The 18,773-nt window shown below is 43.0% G+C and overlaps 1 protein-coding gene across 1 annotated transcript in view; it reads left to right on the plus strand.

Annotated features, from left to right (window-relative positions):
• SMG5 (SMG5 nonsense mediated mRNA decay factor) overlaps nt 1–18,773 on the plus strand; it is a 2,571,376-nt gene that overhangs the window by 974,289 nt on the left and 1,578,314 nt on the right. Inside the window, exon 8 of the mRNA XM_044079814.1 lies at nt 5,012–5,137. Coding sequence (XP_043935749.1) covers nt 5,012–5,137 — 126 coding nt within the window. The remainder of the gene's footprint in view (nt 1–5,011; nt 5,138–18,773) is intronic.

Consider the following 18,773-nt stretch of genomic DNA (forward strand, 5'->3'; position numbering starts at 1 on the left):
GAGAGCTCCCACTCCTGCCTTGGGACCTTATCTTTGTACTAGAGAAGCTCACGCTTCCCCCTTTTGAGCCTGCTGCTACAGCAGAGTTAAAATTCCTCTCTTGGAAACCAGCCATACTTCTAGCCATCACTTCAGCAAGAAGAGTGTCTGAGTTACAGGCCCTTATGGCTGTGGAACCCTTCATTAGCTTCCATGCGGACAGGGTTTCCCTCAGGATTAACCCATCTTTTATGCCCAAGGTGGTATCCAGTGTGGCTTTAAACCAATCCATCCATTTACCAACCTTTTTTCCTAATCCTCAGAATAAAGGGGAAAGGATCCTGCACTCCTTGGACGTGCACAGACAGCTTAGGTTCTACCTTGACAAGACAGACCGTTCAGGAAATCTGAACAGCTGCTAGTCAGCTTTGCTACAGGGGCAGAGGGCAAGGCCATATCAAAGCAAACCATCTCCAGATGGATAGCACACTGCATCCATTTCTGCTACAAGCACCATGGAAAACCTACCCCACAGAGGATCAGAACTCATTCCAGTAGGGCTACTTCATCCTCTATGGCATTTCTCAGGGGAGTCCCTACCCGGGACATCCTGGAAGCTGCAACCTGGAGTTCAGTACACACCTTCACCAAGCATTACCACTTACCTATCTTTTCTAAATCCAGAGCTGGATTTGCTACAGCAGACTTACAAGGCCTGCTAGCCAGCCATAATACTTCTTGACTGTCTCCACCCTTCCTCAGCTTTGGGAATCAACCCAAGTATGATGACTGCAACAGTGAAACATGAAGAACATAGTACAGTTGTGTACACTTACCATAAATGTAGATGTTCGAGTGTATTCACTGTTGCAGTCCTGGTTACCCTCCCTTCAGCCCCCTGACTTTTCTATACTTTATACCTATCCTCTTTTTTGGCCATATCTTATGGCAGTGGTATTTAATTTTTACTGGAGGTGATCCACACCATGTAATTGCTTCCTATTTTGGGGGCTCCTGACATCTGGGGCAAGAAATACTGATGTCATGGCGTCGGCTGCATGTTTTATACCCCTGATGACCTGACATCATGGAAGAGGCGACAGCATCCGAAGCAGAAATCCCAAGACTCTGATATTCGGGCCAACTGAGGGCTACCTGCAGGCAGATAACCCAAGTGTGATGACTGCAACAGTGAATACACTCGAACATCTGCATTTATGGTAAGTGTACACAACTGTACTATCCTACCCCCTTTGCAGACTTTCCATAATTGCGTAGTAGGTAACATTTCTGCTCAGTTTAACAACTCAATCTACATGCATTCCATTATAGCAAACTGTTATAGGAGGCAATCTGAAGTGAACCAAGACACATCCTCACAAATGGAAACTGTACTAGGGTCTTCTAGGAATTGCCAACCGAGGAAACGCCTCCAATAAATCTGTTTTCCTTTTGTCAGAACAGGCAGTTGAAATTTTGTTCCAATAGTCCTTACAAACAGGCCTGGAAGATGGATGCTTTCCCATTCCCATAGATGGGAATGTTCCTGTGTATGCTTTTTCATCCTTTCCACTAATATCCAGGGTTTTTCTAAATATCCAGAGGGACTTTGCAAGCAGGAATAGTGTATCTGTAGTTTAAGCTCTTTTGGTGAGTCATTCCTACCTTATTTTCCACAAGGATGGGCTCTCATGCTTTACCTTGAGTCAGTCTATTAATTTATTTTCTTTTTAAAGCCTAAAAGCCAGGGAGATTGAAAAAATCCAACAAACACTGGAAGTAAACTGTCAGCTCAGATACTACTTGGACAGAACAGACTCTTTCAGGAAGGACAATCATCTATTTGTTTCTAATGAATGTAAGAAAAGAGGACAATCAGTGTTAAAGCAGACAGTTTCAGATTGGTTGTGTCATGGTATTTTTTTGCTATTCCAACCATAACAAGTGACTGCTAGACAGGATTAGGGCTCACTCTACCAGGGCATTGGCTTCTGTGGCATTTTGGAAAGGGGTGGACTCTGAAGTGTTTGAGACACTAACTTTGTCCTTTGTGTGTACTTCATAAAGCATTACAAATTGGATTCCTTTTCCAGCTCTAGATCAGGCTTTACTAAGACCATTGTCCAATGTCTCCTCTCTTGTTTTTTTTTGGAAATTCTTCCCTATATAATTGTAGTCTTTGGTGGCCTTACCCACACAGCTCAAAAGCCGTTGATATGAGGTTGATATGATTAGCCATCACCTTCTTTTGGATATACTTAAATCTCTCTCACTTGATACACAGGCAGTACACTGGTTTAAGTTCTACCTAGAAAACAGACAACAAGCTGTGCTTTGGGACAATGAACTTTCCACACACCTTCCTTTTTCCCTTGCTGTACCTCAGGGCTCTATCTTAGGCCCTCTCCAATTCTCCATTTTTATTAATGGTCTAAATGTAACAATTCCTCAAGCTACCTGCATACAGTATGCAGATGATTCTACATTAATTTGCTCTGCTACTTCCTTACCAGAACTCCAATCCCTTACCCAGACAGTATTTAATAAAGTTGAAAGTTGGTTCCTACAACATTGCCTGCTCCTGAACACCAAAAAAAAAAAGATATTCTTGCTCTTCACTCCTACAATAAAGTCCTCTCAATTAGACCTTAGTGACATCCAGAAATGGTACTGCAATATCTCCAGAACCAAACTCTTAGGTGTGACAATAGACCATAGCCTTACCTTTGACATACACATCAATACTACCATAAAGTCAGTTAACAGAAAGCTAGGCACCCTTTACAGAATTAAACCCTACCTTACCCCCATAGCCAGAACTACTATTGCCCACACTCATCTCATCTTCACACTACTCTATGCCTCTCCCATTTATACCAATCTTTCAAAAGGCAATCTCAATAAACTGGCAGTCACCTATAACAACATAGCTAGATTTGCCACAAACATTTAGAACCCACCATTGTCAGAATCTAAAACGACTTGGATAGCTTGAACTCCAAAATCAGCTACTATTTCAACAACTTACTATCACACACAAGATCTTATATCATCCTACCAATACTCCAATACTAACTAGTCTTATCACCCCCTACAGAAATCTCACAGCCCTTCGCTCAGCCAATAGGTTACTAGTAACTGTACATAAATCCAAGAACAAGGCTAGGGACACACTGTTCACAAACACTGTAGGGAAATCTTGGAACCTCTGCTCCCCAGGGAACTCTCATCTCTCTCCTCTACATCTCTATTCAAAAAGCAACTTAAAGAATATCTTCTAACTCACTGGCTATGCCCTTGCATAAATCCTGACTAAAACTCTCCTCCTTCATTTTTATGGCTAGTTTTCCTAACACTGTCATCTTATCTCCTATTAACCTCTGTGAATATGTGATTCTCAGCCGACTCAAGTTACTACTAACACTGCCTTTCCTTAATCTGCCACAGAGCTTACTCTTGCTTAACAAGCTCTCTGTCTGTATAAACATGACTCTGCCTAGTTTAGTCTGGCACAAAGCTTAAACTTGCTTAGCAAGCTCTTTTCTGTATAAACATGACTCCCCCTTAGTCTTTTTGAATTATAGCTTGTATATAATTGTCAACTATATTAGCAATATGCTGTTATGTAATAATCTTGCTTTTCTACCTGTAACTATGTACTGTGACTTTAACTGTAGTGGAGCTTTTCTCCCCGGGACTCTACTGAAAATGGACGTGTCCAGCCAGACTAGCCCGGTCAACAAATGTAAAATAAATAAAGTAAAATAAATATTTGCAATAGTGATCTAATATTGAATGTAGTATGCTTATGAAAGTAAACTTTTAACAGTAGATGTTCTAATAGATCACTATTGCAGTAGTCATCCTCTTTGTTCTGGGTTAGGTATATTGCCAGGGTGTGAATGCATATACTTGTGTACATGTACATGTGTTTAAATTTTTATGTATCTTTTCTTAGTTTTTTTTTCCTTTCGAGGTTCTAGCCATTCTTGAGGCAAGAAAGCTCTGAAGCTCTTGGCACTCTAACCACAGCTTTTATGTCTCTCTCTTCTTGAGCCCCACAATAGTTAGAGCTTGTGGAACGTTCCCTGAAACTTTGAAAACTGGCTCTGCTGATCATATCCTTGGAAAGCTGTAATCTCACACAGCTTAGACTACTACAACAGTGATGTATTAGAACATCTTTTGTTATGGTAGGTTTACTTACACAACCATACTTTCACTTGTATAACCAGGCTTTAAATGCAATATTGCATCCATGATGTTGTACCTAGGTACATCGACTGATGATCAGGCCAAAGGACTGATGTTCCCTTTTACTCATTTCCCATTCACATAATGAATGTCTGCAGCATAGACCCTAATTTTCAAAGAGCTGATGTCATAGTGAGTGTATACACACAGCTGGACAACTTTGTTGTGCAATTTGCATGGTGTTTAATTTGATATACAGAAATCTTGTGCTTTCTGCAGTATGGTACATCATAGCATATGCTCTTCACTAATGAATAGGTGTATGAATGCTGCGTGAGGAACTGTATTGGTCTCCTGTTTACTGACATTTGACCTAATTCAGAAGCAGTGTATGTGACTGGAAGTAGTTGCTGTAATACTAGCCCATGCTTTAACATTCTGTGCTCTGCTTAACATGTAGCAGTTATTACCTGTTAGGTTTATTTATGTGAGTGGCATTGCTCATTGTTCTGTGGCTCACTAGATCTGTGTATGTGGTTTCTTGCTACTGAATTTTCATACTGGGTAGTAGTTGCATTGAATCTGTGTCCAGAGCTTGATTGTCTGTGTATCTGACAGTAGTGGCATTGAACATAACCTGCTGGCTTTGGCAGCTCTCACTCCAGCCCTTCTCTGTGGCTGCAAAACTAGCAGGGACTCAGGTTCATCATTTTACTTCCATTAAATGCCTAGCCGCTAGAGTTTCCATATGTTACTTTTATGAAAAATTGTTTGGCATTGTTGTGAAATATTCACTTAAGTGTTATCTCAGTGGGTTGTTCATTTGTGAATTGTGCAGCATCCAGTCAGAAGTACCGTTTGAGGGTGCATATGGGAACCTGAAGCGACTGTATGAGAAGGCAGCTAAGATGTATCGGCAGCTCAGGAAATCAGAAACGAGAAAACTCTCCCCCAGCAGAAAAAGGTAAGAAGAGACGAGTGATGATTGCCCCTGGGAGTGAAGATATCCCTTCTAATTTATTATAACAAATATGCATATTCAAGCAATGGGTAGTTGCTTACATATCTTGTCTTTTTTTTGTACTGAGTAAGATACTAACAAAACATTTAAAGTACATTGTTCTTAAATTATTTCATCAGTTGCTGTTTAAGACATTTTAAATATTGAAAATGTTATTCTAAATATTTAAATGTAAGATGTCATATTCCTTTACATACTAAGATGTACTTGCTAAATGTGAAAAATTTAAAGCATCATTTACAAATGCAATACATAATAAGATGGGATAGGTACCATTCTAAAATATTTTGGTTAATGCCACTGGATAATGTGCAGGTCATACACTTGTGTTGTAGTGTAACTACAATTACTTATTTATGCTCTGGATAAGTTTTATAGTTAAAAACAATATTTTTAAATGATGTATTTTGATACTAAATAAAAAGTACTGGCAGAATATTTTTTGATGAACCAAGCTTTAATTGCTATATTTTAAAATACAATCTGATATTGTTAATCCTTGTTCAGTCCTTACATGTGGGTATCAGTTCTGACCCCTGAACCGAGCTGGCCATCTTCCAAGCTTGCGCCAGCTACAAACTCTCAAGCTAAAAACTCTTACCCAGAATTCCCCTCTCCCTGTTACCCCAGATTTTGTTTGCCGCGTCGCCATTCAGTCATGTCAAGCTTCGTCTCTTGAAGTACAGTATTTTTCTTCATAGTAAGTTCTAAGACAGCTTTTTTCCACAAAAAAAGGTATAAGATAGTTATCTCTTACCTTATCGCATTTAGCGACTACCCTTTTTCAAATCCTTTTCAATGCCTTTCCTCTCTTTTTACTGCAAGGTAATTCCTTTTTTACCATCGTTGGTAAACCCCTTTTCCTTCCTACCTTCGGGTATTTCTTGAACCATTGCTAGTATTTTTCTGTTTTTTTCTTTCTTTCCTTAACAAGCATGACTGATAAAAAAGGTAGCCCAGGGTTTAATAGATGTTTAGATTGTGGACATAAATTACCTACTTCAGATGCACATTCCCTATGTGTCTACTGCTTTGGTGTGCCTCTTTTAACTGTTGACCCACCTTGCAGGATTTGTAAGAATTTCTCTAACAGGACGTTAATTGAGAGGAAAAATAAATGAATGTTGAAGGGGCTGTTTAAATCTCCTTTTTCAGAGGCTATTTCTGGGTCAGAAGCTTCAACCCTTCCAAGATCCCATAAGAAAAAGAGTGATGAACATAAAAAGGCCAAGTCTCTTCCTTCGTCCCCAGCTGGGGACCCTCAGGAACCGAGACCCAAGAAAGCTAAGTTTCCCAGTTTGGATTTGACTTCTTCAGCTCCAGCACTTTTGGTGCCTAGACCTTCAGCACCGAGGCCATTGGCTTCATCTGAGACCTTGGCACCGACTAGTGTGCCCCATACCGCATTGGTACCGAGGAGCTTCCTCGGTTCAGACTCCCTTACCGGCACCGACTGTCCAGTCGATGCAGACTGTTATGACGTCAATGGATGTTTCAACGCCCATTTCCTTTTTGGCTCCGACAACTTACCCGGCACCGACTACCCTCTCAGTACCAACAATTCAGTTTTCGTCACCGATGTTTTCGGCTTAGGCCTTAGTGCAGACAACCACTTCCGTACTGACCTCATCGTCAGTGCAGACCACGCCTTTGGCACCAATGATTTCCTCAGTGCAAGACACCAGTAGTTCAGTCCATTACAGCTCTGTTGTTCAGTGCAGACCACCTCCGTGGTGAGCACCGACTTTGCTCCTTCCTTGGATAGACCTAACTCTTCCTCAGCCATGTCCGTGAAATCCGCTAGAAGCCTGTTTGAACACGATGTGTTGCATCTTGTGGATCAAGTGCTTTTGGCCAGAGGTATCCCCTCCCCCAGGACCTATCCTTCCTCGGGAGGTGATCACCCTTTACCAAAGACCCCTACTTATTCTCCTCCTTCATTGCCTTTGAAGCCCCTTGATATAGCACAGTCTTCCCCCACTACGGTTCCTTTTATGGACCTCACTAAGGGAGCCGCAGTTGCCTTTGTGGCAGGAGAGTCTCGTCACAGCCCAGGATGTCAGCTGTGGCATATGTACTTTGGCGTTTCACAGCCATCCAGGAACTCCGAGTCAGCAGGCTGAGCCACTTAGGCGAGGGGTGACCCCTGCCCTGGGTCCCCATCCCTCTTCAGGTGGACCCGCCTTCCAGCTTATGGAGAAGGCTCTGGCATCGGTTGGCGATCCTGTGCTATCACTCTCCCCGCCCTCCTCTAGACTGCAATGTACATAAGCCGCTCCTAGTAGACACCAGGCACAAGGGCCTCAGGACATACTCCCACAGGAGACCCCTTTTGAGCTGTCTTCCCCAGCTTCTCCCTCTGAAGACATCAAAAGAGCTCATGCAAGAGGAGGCACACGGACTCCACAGAGGAGTCCCTTACTGAAGAACCAGACTTTGATGATGGGGAAGGGTCCCCTCAATCACCCTCTGAGGTATCCTTTGGTGATATCCTTGAAATCCTTAAACAGAGAGGTGACTGGCAGTCCTCTAAAGAGTTTGTGTTCCTGCAGGCCTTTTGTGCCCGGCCCCTACCTCCTGGGTTACTCCACCTGCCGACGAACCTGTCCGGCTTGTCATGCAACGCGCATGGAAGGCTCCTGACACTGTTGAGGCCATTCCCCAGAGGCCAAATAAAATTTTGTCCCCTCCTGCTAGTGATCCCCATTGGTCCAAAGGTCTTCCTGTAGATGCTTTGGTGGTGGCGGCTGCAACTAAAAAGGACCTGGCGGAAGAAGAAAGCCAAACTGTCCATCCGCCCAACAAAGAATACCATTCTCTGGACAGAATAGGGAAGCATACTTTTGCATCAGCGACCTTTGCAGTCAGGTCCCTGAACTATATGGCACATTTTACCAGGCTTCAAAGAGACTTAATTTCTGAGCTCTCTGAAACTTTGGCTGGAGCTGTGTTTGATGAGGTTCGTGACAAAGTGGCTTCTCAGCTAGCCGCCGTCGAATTGATATCTAACTCCTCCATGTGCGTGATGTCTCGCGCATCAGGAGGAGCAACTAGAGTGGCGTGTTCAGGCATTGTTCTGAGACGACATGCCTGGATGCGCTTGTGTAATTTCGCGGAACCCTTCAAGGCTTCCTTTCTCAATGCTCCCATCGAAGCCTCCTTGTTGTTCGGACCCAAGGTTAAAAGCACACTGGCCAGATGTGAACATGACGGCAAGACCCTTTCTGCTGTGGGTGTCCGTTATTCTTCCCCTCAATGGGCTTTCTCCAGAAACCAGAAGAGTGAGAAGATATGGCACAAAAAGTCTCAAGGTTCTTTCCATGACACACAGGCCGAGTTCTCCCCTAGAGGCAGAGGGGGAAACTCTCAGGGAAGATGTTCCTTTCGGGGCAGAGGGTGTCCGCGTAACCAGGGTTCCAGGGATTCTTTCCCTTGCCAATCTTACCAGCGCTCCTGAAGAGCGGCCCAACTGCTTTCCTCTGGAAGTGGTTGGGGGTAGTTTCTCTTTGTACCCTTCTGCCTGGCTAACCATTACCACCAATTCTTGGGTACAAAGGATAATAACTAGAGGTTATCATATCCCCTTCAACCTTTGTCCTGCTCCCCTAACAAGCTTACCCGACATTCCACCCAGTCAAAGGGAAGAAGCAGCATTAGAGATTTCAAAGCTGCTAAGAAAAAGTCATCCAAATAGTCTCTCCAGTCCAGATAGGATCTGGATTCTACTCGAGACTATTTTTGGTGCCAAAGAAAACCGGGGACTGGAGACCAATTTTGGATCTCAGTGTACTGAGCAAGTTTGTAAAAGTACAGAAATTCCGGATGGTCACAATACAGTCTATCCTTCTGCTTTTGGACAAAGATGATTGGATATGCTCGATAGATCTACAAGATACGTACTGCCACATAAAAGTGGACAGACCATCAAGAAGATTCCTTCACTTCCGTGCGGGAGCCAGTCATTAACAGTTCAGAGTACTGCCCTTCGGACTCTCTACAGCCCCCAGAGTGTTCACAAAGTGCAGTCATCACAGCTCACTTGTGACTACAAGGATTCCAGGTGTTTCCATACCTAGATGACAGGCTCATCTCCGCCCCCACCAGACATCTATTGGAAGAAGTCCTGGCATATTCTCTCCTCACTGCAGAAAGACTAGGCATAACCATAACCGGGCAAAAATCCTATCTCACCCATCTCAGTCCACAGAACTCATAGGGGTCATCTTGAATACAAAGAATTGCAGAGCATCCATTCCAGAGCACAAAATTCTAAGGATAAAACAGCAACTGATTCCAATCCTTTCAAGGGAGAAATCCACAGCCCATTCTGTTCTCCAGTTGTTGGGTTCCATGGCAGACTCCAATTACGATTGTCCCCCTGGCCAGGTTTCACATGAGGCTTCTACAATGGCTACTGCTCACCAAATGTTATCTTTTTCAGTACCCTCTTTCAGCCAAGATTTGGGTAACTCGCAGGTGCAAACAAGATCTAAATTGGTGAATGGCGCACAGTCCGTCACAATGGTCTCGCCCCTTCTCTCCCCAGCAGCCCAAGGCTACAGTGACCACGGATGCCTCCCTGATGGGGTGGGGCTGTTTCAGGGACAGACAGTTCAAGGTACTTGGTTTGAAATGGAGGCCCATCTGCATATAAATGTCTAGAGCTGAGGGCGGTGCTTCTGGCGTTGCAAGCATTCCATCCCCTGCCGCCGTCTGGGACTATTGCAATACAATCAGACAACATGGCAGTGGTCTGGTAGATCAACAAACAAGGTGGAACCAAATCTTACCCACTCTGTCAAGAGGCCATGAGGATATAGCAATGGGCGATGGCTACCAATCGCTTTCTTCTAGCAATGCACATTCCCGGGAGTTCCAGCATGATAGCAGACAGACTTAGCAGGTGTATTCTACAACCTCACGAGTGGTCCCTGAATCCCTTGATAGCGGCGGAGATTTTCAACCGCTGGGGTCTTCCTTGCTATGACCTCTTTGCATCCCCGACCAACTACAAGTGCAGCAACTATTTTGCCCTTATTCCCCCTGCGGGACAGTCCGCCGGTTGAAGAGCAAAGTAATCCTCATAGCACCATATTGGCCTCATCAGATTTTGCTTCCCTTCCTTTGGCCTCACCTGCTAGATCAACCGTGGATTCTCCATCCAACCCCAGGGTTGATCACCCATCCGCAGAATCTGATTCACCCCAACCTGAACAGCCTGAAGCACACAGCTTGGCTCTTCCAATTCCTTTGATTGCCAGGCAGAATGATTTTTCTTTGCCTGTACATGACATTCTTATTGCATCTCATAAGTCTTCCATCAGAATTACATATCTCAGCAAGTGGAAAAGATTTACTTTTTGGCCGAAAGAAAAACAAGTAGATCCTTTTTCAGCACCAGTGTCGATAGTACTGGAATATCTCTCTACCCTATTTCAGTCCGGTCTATCTGCCTCTACCATTAGAGTTCATTTGGCTGCAATATCTAATTTTCATGATGGTGTCCAAGACTCTTATGTCACACAAATTATGCAAGACTTTCATAAAAGGCATGAATCATCAAAGACCTCCTTTTAGAGAACCTACTCAACCATGGGACCTGTCATTAGTGCTACAAGCTTTGACAATCCCACATTTCAAGCCAGCTTCTTGTGACCTCAAATATTTGTCATGGAAAAACCTTGTTTTTGGTCACCATTACTTCTGCCAGACTTATCTCTGAGCTTCTGCATCAAGAGACCATATTTGATTTTTCATAGAGACAGAGTGTCATTGAGAACTAATCCTTCCTTTCTGCCAAAAGTGATCTCTGAAATGTCCATTAATCAAACCATTGAATTGCCAGATGTTCTTCATCTCACATTGCTGCAGTCCTTGCATATGGGTAGTCCGCTGTCCTCGGTCGGCCCGAATACCAAAGTATTAGGCTGACGTCGGTCATGGGCGCTCAGATCTGACATCAGAGCGTCAGGGTATAAAAGCGCATGACCAATGTCATATCCTCAGTCTTTTTTGCCGCATGGTCCGATGCAGAAGCAGCGTTGCAAGTGCCGTTCGGCGTTCTGAAATTTTCGTATTCTGAGTTTCAGACCGAAACCAAGTTGGGCTAAGTACCCCGTTGGGGAATATTTTTGTTTTTTCTTGCCTCAGTTAATTCCGGATGTCAGAAAAAGTGAATAATTGTATTTCTTGTGGGAAACAGATACCACATAGGGATTATCACTCTCTTTGCATTCCTTGTTTGGGACCGGACCACGACGTAGTCGGGTGTCAATTTTGTGCTAGGTTTAATAAGCGCACTATAAAAAGAAGGTTAGATTGTGCTAGGTTAGTCTTTGGTAAGCGGTGTAATTATAATATGCCGTCGGATCCTCCGGCCACTTCTGAAGAAGCGCAAAGACAAATCCTTGAAACCTAGACAGGTTGATTCGTCCGTTTCGGACGCCGGTCCTGCAGAAACTACAGTGGAGCAGGTGGATCCGGCTGAAGTTTCTGTTGAGTCTCAGGGGGAAACTTTGATTTTGCAGGATGTGGCCTCACAGGAGTCAGGTCAAGCTAAAGGGGCCTCTCTGGTTACTGTTCTCCCTTCTATGCCTAAGGTGGTTAGGCCTTCTGCTACTATTTCTAAGGCTTCTTCTAAGGGCAGGTCTGTTTTGCCTTCCTCTGGTGTCCCTCCAGGTACTTCAGGGTCTGTGCCTAAAAAGCACATGCTTAAAATGGCAGAAGATTTGATTACTTTAATTAGAGGTTCTATGCCCCCTCCTGATAAGAGAGCCAGAGTTGGAAAGTTTGGATCAGGCCTCAGATGACTCAGACTCTTCTGCTGAAGATATTCAAGATTTTCCCCCTTATTCGGATTCTGATGCAGAGGATTCCACTCCTTCTGCTTCTCCTCCAGAGGATTTTTCATTTTCAGAAACTCTGCATTCCATGAGGGAGCATTTTAAGTGGGAAGGACAGGATCTCTCTGATTCACGGAAGAGGCTTAGGGAATTCTTGTTTTTACCACAGCATAGACCCTTGGCTATACCTCCTGTTTTGGATGTTGTTCAGGATGTTTTCTCGGAGGCTTCCCTTAATCCAGATTCTTTGCCTCCTGCGCCAGTTAAACCGGACAGGTATTACAGGGTGCCTGAGGCTCATAAATATCTGTATAAAAGTCCTAGGGCGGACCCAGAAACTATTAGTCAGGGGCCTAAGGGTGTTAGAGCTTCTGTTGTAAAGAATCCGGTTCCTCTAGATAAGGAAGCTAGAGCTTTGGATAGATGGGGTAAGAAGGTGTATACCTCTTCTACTTTAGCAATGAGGGCTTTAAATTGCCAGTTTCATATGTTGAAATATCAGAATTTCCTCCTTTCTCAGCTAAAATCTAAAGTGGATGCTTTGGCAGAGGGCATAGAGTGTAAAGAATTGCAAGATTTAGTACATGTCTCTGAACAGGTGGGTAAGCATTCTTTGCAGTGTGGTTTTGATGCTGTACAGGCCTCTTCTAGGGTGGCTGCCACTGGTTCAGTTCTTCGTAGGCACGCCTGGCTTAAGGATCAGAATTTGTCCGAGCATGTTAAAACTAGAATTCTGGATGCCCTTTACAGTCTGAAGTTTTGTTTGGTCCCCTGTGGAGTCGGTTTTGAAGAAAATGGAAGACAAGGCTAAGTCCATGCAGACTGTTAAAGATTTTTTGCAGGTGCAACCTCCAAAGTTTAGTAGAAATTGGCCTACTTAAGGGGTGGACCTACCCTTCTTCTGATTCTCAGTCTAGGGGTAGATCTAGACGTGGCAGGGGCAGAGCTCACAGTACATTCAGGCCTAGAACTTGGAGTTCACCTGCACAATCTGCAGGTGAGGGCAGGGGCCAGTCCTTTAGTAAACAGGCCCAATGACCTGCATTTTCAGCTGCCAGATTCTTCTTCCCTGGCAGCTCCTTTGGGAGGAAAATTAGCACTCTTCAAGCAAAACTGGCTTTTAGTCACCCAGGACAAATGGGTATTGGACATTATAAACCGAGGCTACAAGTTCTATTTCCATACATTGCCTCCTTTCAAAGGCATGCCAGACGTTCCTCCTCGGCAAAGGATAGAGGTTCACAAGCAGATTTCTTTACTTCTTCAAATAGGAGCTATACAGCCAGTTCCTCTGTCAGAAGTGGGACTAGGATTTTATTCTCGCCTGTTTCTAGTACCAAAGAAAGGGAACACGTGGAGACCAATTTTGGATTTATCTATCCTCAACACTTATCTGGACATTCCAAAGTTCAAAATGCTGACGTTACAACAGCTTTTACCTCTGTTGGGAAAAGATCACTGGATGGTAACTCTGGATCTCAGAGGCTTATCTTCATGTTCCTATCAGGCCCAGTTGCAGGAGGTACCTGCGTTTTTGGGCTGGAAATTTACATTATCAGTTCTCTGCATTGCCCTTTGGCTTATCTACTGCCCAGAGTGTTCACAAAGGTTCTGGCTCCAGTGATAGCCTTTTTCAGGTTAAGAGGAATACAGATTTATCCTTATTTGGACGATTGCCTGATTATTGCACAACACAAAGACGAACTTCTGCATCATCTACAGTATGTGATGGTAGTGTTAAGATGCCTAGGGTATTCTGTGAACAAAACAAAGTCCAGTCTAGTACCCTCTCAGGACATGTGCTTTCTGGGTGTGAGACTGAATACAGCTTCCCAGATGGCCTTTTGACCCCGGACAAACAAAGAAGCCTTTCTCTTTATTTCCATCAAATGTCTCTACAGTCCAGGCTGACTGCAAGGACAGTCCTTCAAGCCTTGGGGTTCATGGCATCTTGTATTCTGGTGCTTCCCAATGCCAACCTGCATATGAGGAAGCTTCAATGGTATCTCAAAATGTATGGACACAACACTGCCAAGATCTAGACACTGTCATTCAGATAATACCTTGCATTCAGAAAGAATTTTTGTGGTGGGCTCAGGAATGTCACCTAAACAAGGGACTCTCTGTGACCCGACCAGAGGCGAGTCAGATTCTAACGACAGATGCCTCGGACAAGGCTTGGGAGCACACCTCAATGGAAAATGGGTGCAAGACACGTGGCCTGTCAGACTTCAACATTTGCATATCAACTTGAAGGAGATGTTAGCAGTCCAATTTGCATTGATGGCTTTCAAGGATTTACTTCACCCAGGACAGGTGTTGATTAAAACAGACAACACTACTGTCATGTGGTACATCAATAAGCAAGGGGGAACCCATTCGTACCCTCTTTGCAGGCAAGCGATGATTTTGTGGGAGACTGCTCTCAGTTTACACCTCAATCTTCAGGCAAGGTTTCTACCAGGAGCACAGAACTCCTTAGCGGATGTGTTGAGCAGACAAATTGTGGATCCTCACGAGTGGAAACTGGATCCTCATGTGTTTCAAAAGTTGACAGTGTTATGGGGGACTCCAGACATAGATCTGTTCGCTTCTCCACTAAATTACCAGTTGCCAAAGTTTTGCACAAAAATGTTTCATCCCACAGCTTGGAAGGTGGATGCTCTATCATTCAGTTGGAGCAATCTTCATGTCTATGCCTTTCCACCTCTGCCTCTCATTCCCAAGGTACTCCTGAAGGCCAGAAAAGACAAGCCATCCATGATTCTGATAGCGCCGGATTGGCCTCGACAGCACTGGTACCCACTACTGAGCAGTTTGGTATGGGAGCCTCCATGGCCTCTGCCTTTGATTCCGCATCTTTTGTCTCAGGAGGGCAATCACTTCCTCAATGTCAAGATTCAGTCTCTGCATCTCACAGCCTGGCATATTCTGTTTTAGACCCTGGAGGGTCTCAGCTTCCACAACAAGTTTTGAATGTTATTTTGGAGGCCAGAAGGCCTAGTACAAGGAAAATTTACGCTGATAAATGGAGGAGATTTTTTCTTTGGAGCAAAGCGAAGGACTTTGATGTTTTCAAGCCTGATTTAAGTGTTTCTCTTCAATATCTTACTGAGTTATTGGACAAGGGTTTGTCTTTCTCCTCGATAAAGGTTCATGCTGCAGCCATTTCTGCTCACTATGACTGTGACCCTCCTTTATTTTCCCATCCTTTGTTTAAGCAATTTCTTAGAGGGGCAAAGAACATAAGACCCCCAGGTAGAGCTCCTACTCCTGCTTGGGATCTCAATTTTGTGTTGGAAAAGCTTACTCTACAACCTTTTGAGCCTGCAGCTACGGCCGAGTTAAAGTATTTATCATGGAAGACTGCTTTTTGTTGGCCATTACCTCTGCAAGAAGGGTTTCTGAATTACAGGCCCTTATGGCAGTGGAACCTTTCCTGATTTTTCATAAGGATAGGGTATCTTTGCGTACTAATCCTTCCTTTATGCCTAAAGTGGTTTCTAGTGTGGCCTTGAACCAAACTATTCATTTGCCTACTTTTATGCAAACCCCAAAATAAAGGGAGAAGATTTTGCATACTTTGGATATTCACAGGCAGTTACGTTATTATTTGAGCAGAACCAAGGGTTCAGGCAGTCTCAGCAGTTGTTTGTTTCTTTTGCTTTGGGTTCTCAGGGAAAACCTGTTTCAAAACAAACTATTTCTAAATGGATTGGGTTTTGTATTTCTTTCTGTTATTCCCATCATGGTAAGGAGATTCCGGCTGGAATCAGACCTCATTCCACTAGAGCTACTGCCACTTCTACTGCCTTTCTAAGGGGTAGCTACAAAGATATTTTGGAAGCAGCCACTTGGAGTTCAGTACATACTTTTTCCAAGCATTACCACCTTCCTCTTTATTCTAAGTCTAGGGCTGGATTTGCCACTGCAATATTACAGGGCATTTTAGCAGCCCCTAATGCTTTATGATTTTGCCATCCTCCCTTTACCTCTGCTTTGGGATTCTACCCATATGTAAGGACTGCAGCAATGTGAGATGAAGAACATAGTACAGTTTTGTACCTACCATAAATGTAGATGTTCGAAGATCCACATTGCTGCAGTCCAATTTACCCTCCCTCCTTCCCCTCTGTAGTTTGGCATGGTTATATGGTTTGGGTGATGGTTGTTGTTGGGCATGTTTTTGGGAGGTATCCTATTTTTGGGCTGTGGCCTTTCTGTTTAGGGCCTTCTGACATCTGGGGCAAGAAAAGACTGAGGATATGACGTTGGTCATGCGCTTTTATACCCTGACGCTCTGATGTCAGATCTGAGCGCCCATGACCGACGTCAGCCTAATACTTTGGTATTCGGGCCAACCGAGGACAGCGGACTACCCATATGTAAGGACTGCAGCAATGTGGATCTTCGAACATCTACATTTATGGTAGGTACAAAACTGTACTTTTTCTTCCCCAATCATTCAAACAGAGGAGAGTATTGCCTACATACCCTAGATATTCACAGGCAAATTCGCTTCTACTTGAACAGGACTAAGGATTCTCATAAATCAGACAAGTTATTTTTGGCCTATTCTGGACTTAGATTAGGATGTGCTGTTGCTAAGGTCACATTGGCTAAATGGTTAAAAGACTGCGTAACCTTCGTTTATAGAAAACGTAATATTCCATTACCTACTACCATAAAGGCTCATTCTACAAGGTCGGTGGCAACTTCTGCTGCCTTCCAAGCCAGAGCTTCTTTACATGACATTTGTGCAGCTGCAATTTGGGCTACGTTTCATACCTTCATCAATCATTACAAATTGGAGTTGGCCTCCAGGGAAAGAGCATCTTTTGGTTCTATGATGCTCCGGAATGTTCTTCCATGAGAGCCTCCCAGGAATAAAGGTAGCTGGGGACTCTGTCCCACATGTAAAGACTGAACGAGGATTAGCAATATCAGAAAAAGAAGTTATGTCTTACCATAGCGTTCCATCTGTATTGTTGATCCTCGTTCAGTCATTACGACCCTCCCTCATTCCCCCTCCTGTGGCTTTTAGTAGATCTTACCATCCGGTTCTGTTAGGTCATTTGACCAGAGGTAGCCTCTACTTTCTTTTGATTTGCAAACTCAATCTGAGGTAACAGGGAGAGGGGAATTCTGGGTGAGACTTTTTAGCTCGAGAGTTTGTAGCTGGCGCGAGCTTGGAAGATGGCCGGCTCGGTTCCGAGGTCGGAACCGATACCCACATGTAATGACTGAACAAGGATCAACAATACAGATGGAACTTTATGGTAAGACATACCTTCTTTTTATAGAGTATTATGATTGGGTCGCTGATCATAACTTGGTTATTGTGTTCGAGACATGGATGCCAAGAAATTCACCTTGAAAGCAAAGCTCAAGAGGTGTACCTTTGCATCCATGTTGAGAACACCTAATTAATTATGAGCAGAGATCTGATCTTAATTGTTTGTAGTACATGGAGATTTATCTGTTCCATGTAGTACATAGAGATTTATCTGTTCCATGTACTACTAGTTACAAAAAAACTAAAATTAAAAAAAAATCCAGTGTCTTCTGGTAAATCAGTGGGGGGCAGTGGTTGACTTTCTTGCATATTTTCTGTGAAAGGGAAGTATTTAGAATCAAAGTAGTGGCTATAGCATAGCAAACAGCAGGCAGAAACAGAAGCTGAGATGAAGCTGTTTTCTGTCCTCCTGCTACTGTTTAATGGTCAGCGCTGCCTGCTTTTAGTGCCAGATTCGATGTTAACAGCACAAGGGGAGTGCTTCTAAGTGATAAGGTCAGGTCATGTGCTTGAGTAGTGTTGAACCAGGATGTGATTTAACTTTTTTTTGGAGCATAGTCACATCACTCCATGCACTACATTATTTTTGTTAAACTATATTTTATAATTTTAATGACTCAAGTATATGTTTTTTTCTAGTAATTGTGCTTATATTTTGTAGTTATTAAGCATTAAAAATGATAGCTCTGGCATGTAAAAAATATAAACATACCTTTTCCTATACCTGTAATATCCTGTCAGTGGTTATGTTTTTGTACTACTTGTGGTTATTGAGTAGCATCTGTAATAATATGACATTTAAACATAATATTTTGCAAAACATTAAGCCTGATTTGATGTTTGGTACCAGTAAGTAGGTTTTACTGCTTTTTTGTAAGATCATTTATCTTGTCCTGATAAATATGTTACTTTACTTTTTAAAAAGGTAGCGGAGTAATGTCAGCTGTGAATTTTGTAAAATGTATTTTGGATTATATGTGCACAATATGGAAACTGTCTTGTAATGTATTGTAAACTGAAGAAACCACACTGTTTAAAATAGCTGTTTTTGTATAACTATTCGTTTGCACGCAGAAGCATAAGCATGTAATTTATGCCACACTTTACTGTTTTTGGTACATTACATTTAATTTAAGTAGTATCATAACTTATTGTTCAAAGCATTTTTAGTAATGTTGAAACAACTTTGTCAATTTTGTTATATTTTAAAATTTTTGATGTGTACTATTAAAGATCATGTCTAGGGTGGCAAAACACCTTTTTGTTTTTACAGTAAAAAGTATTTGCATGCAAACACTCTTGTAAAATTAAAAGTTAGTTTCAAGTGAAGCTTTGAGAAAAAAATGTTTTTAAAAAAACTTCAGAACATGTAAGACTAATGTACTCCTGCAATATTTATGTGAATATATATATTCTTATGCTGGCAGGATGTATATACATC

Source organism: Protopterus annectens, chromosome 8.part0 (assembly GCF_019279795.1).
Source record: "Protopterus annectens isolate FY-2018-M chromosome 8.part0, PAN1.0, whole genome shotgun sequence".
Classification (NCBI taxonomy): Eukaryota; Metazoa; Chordata; order Ceratodontiformes; family Protopteridae; genus Protopterus; species Protopterus annectens.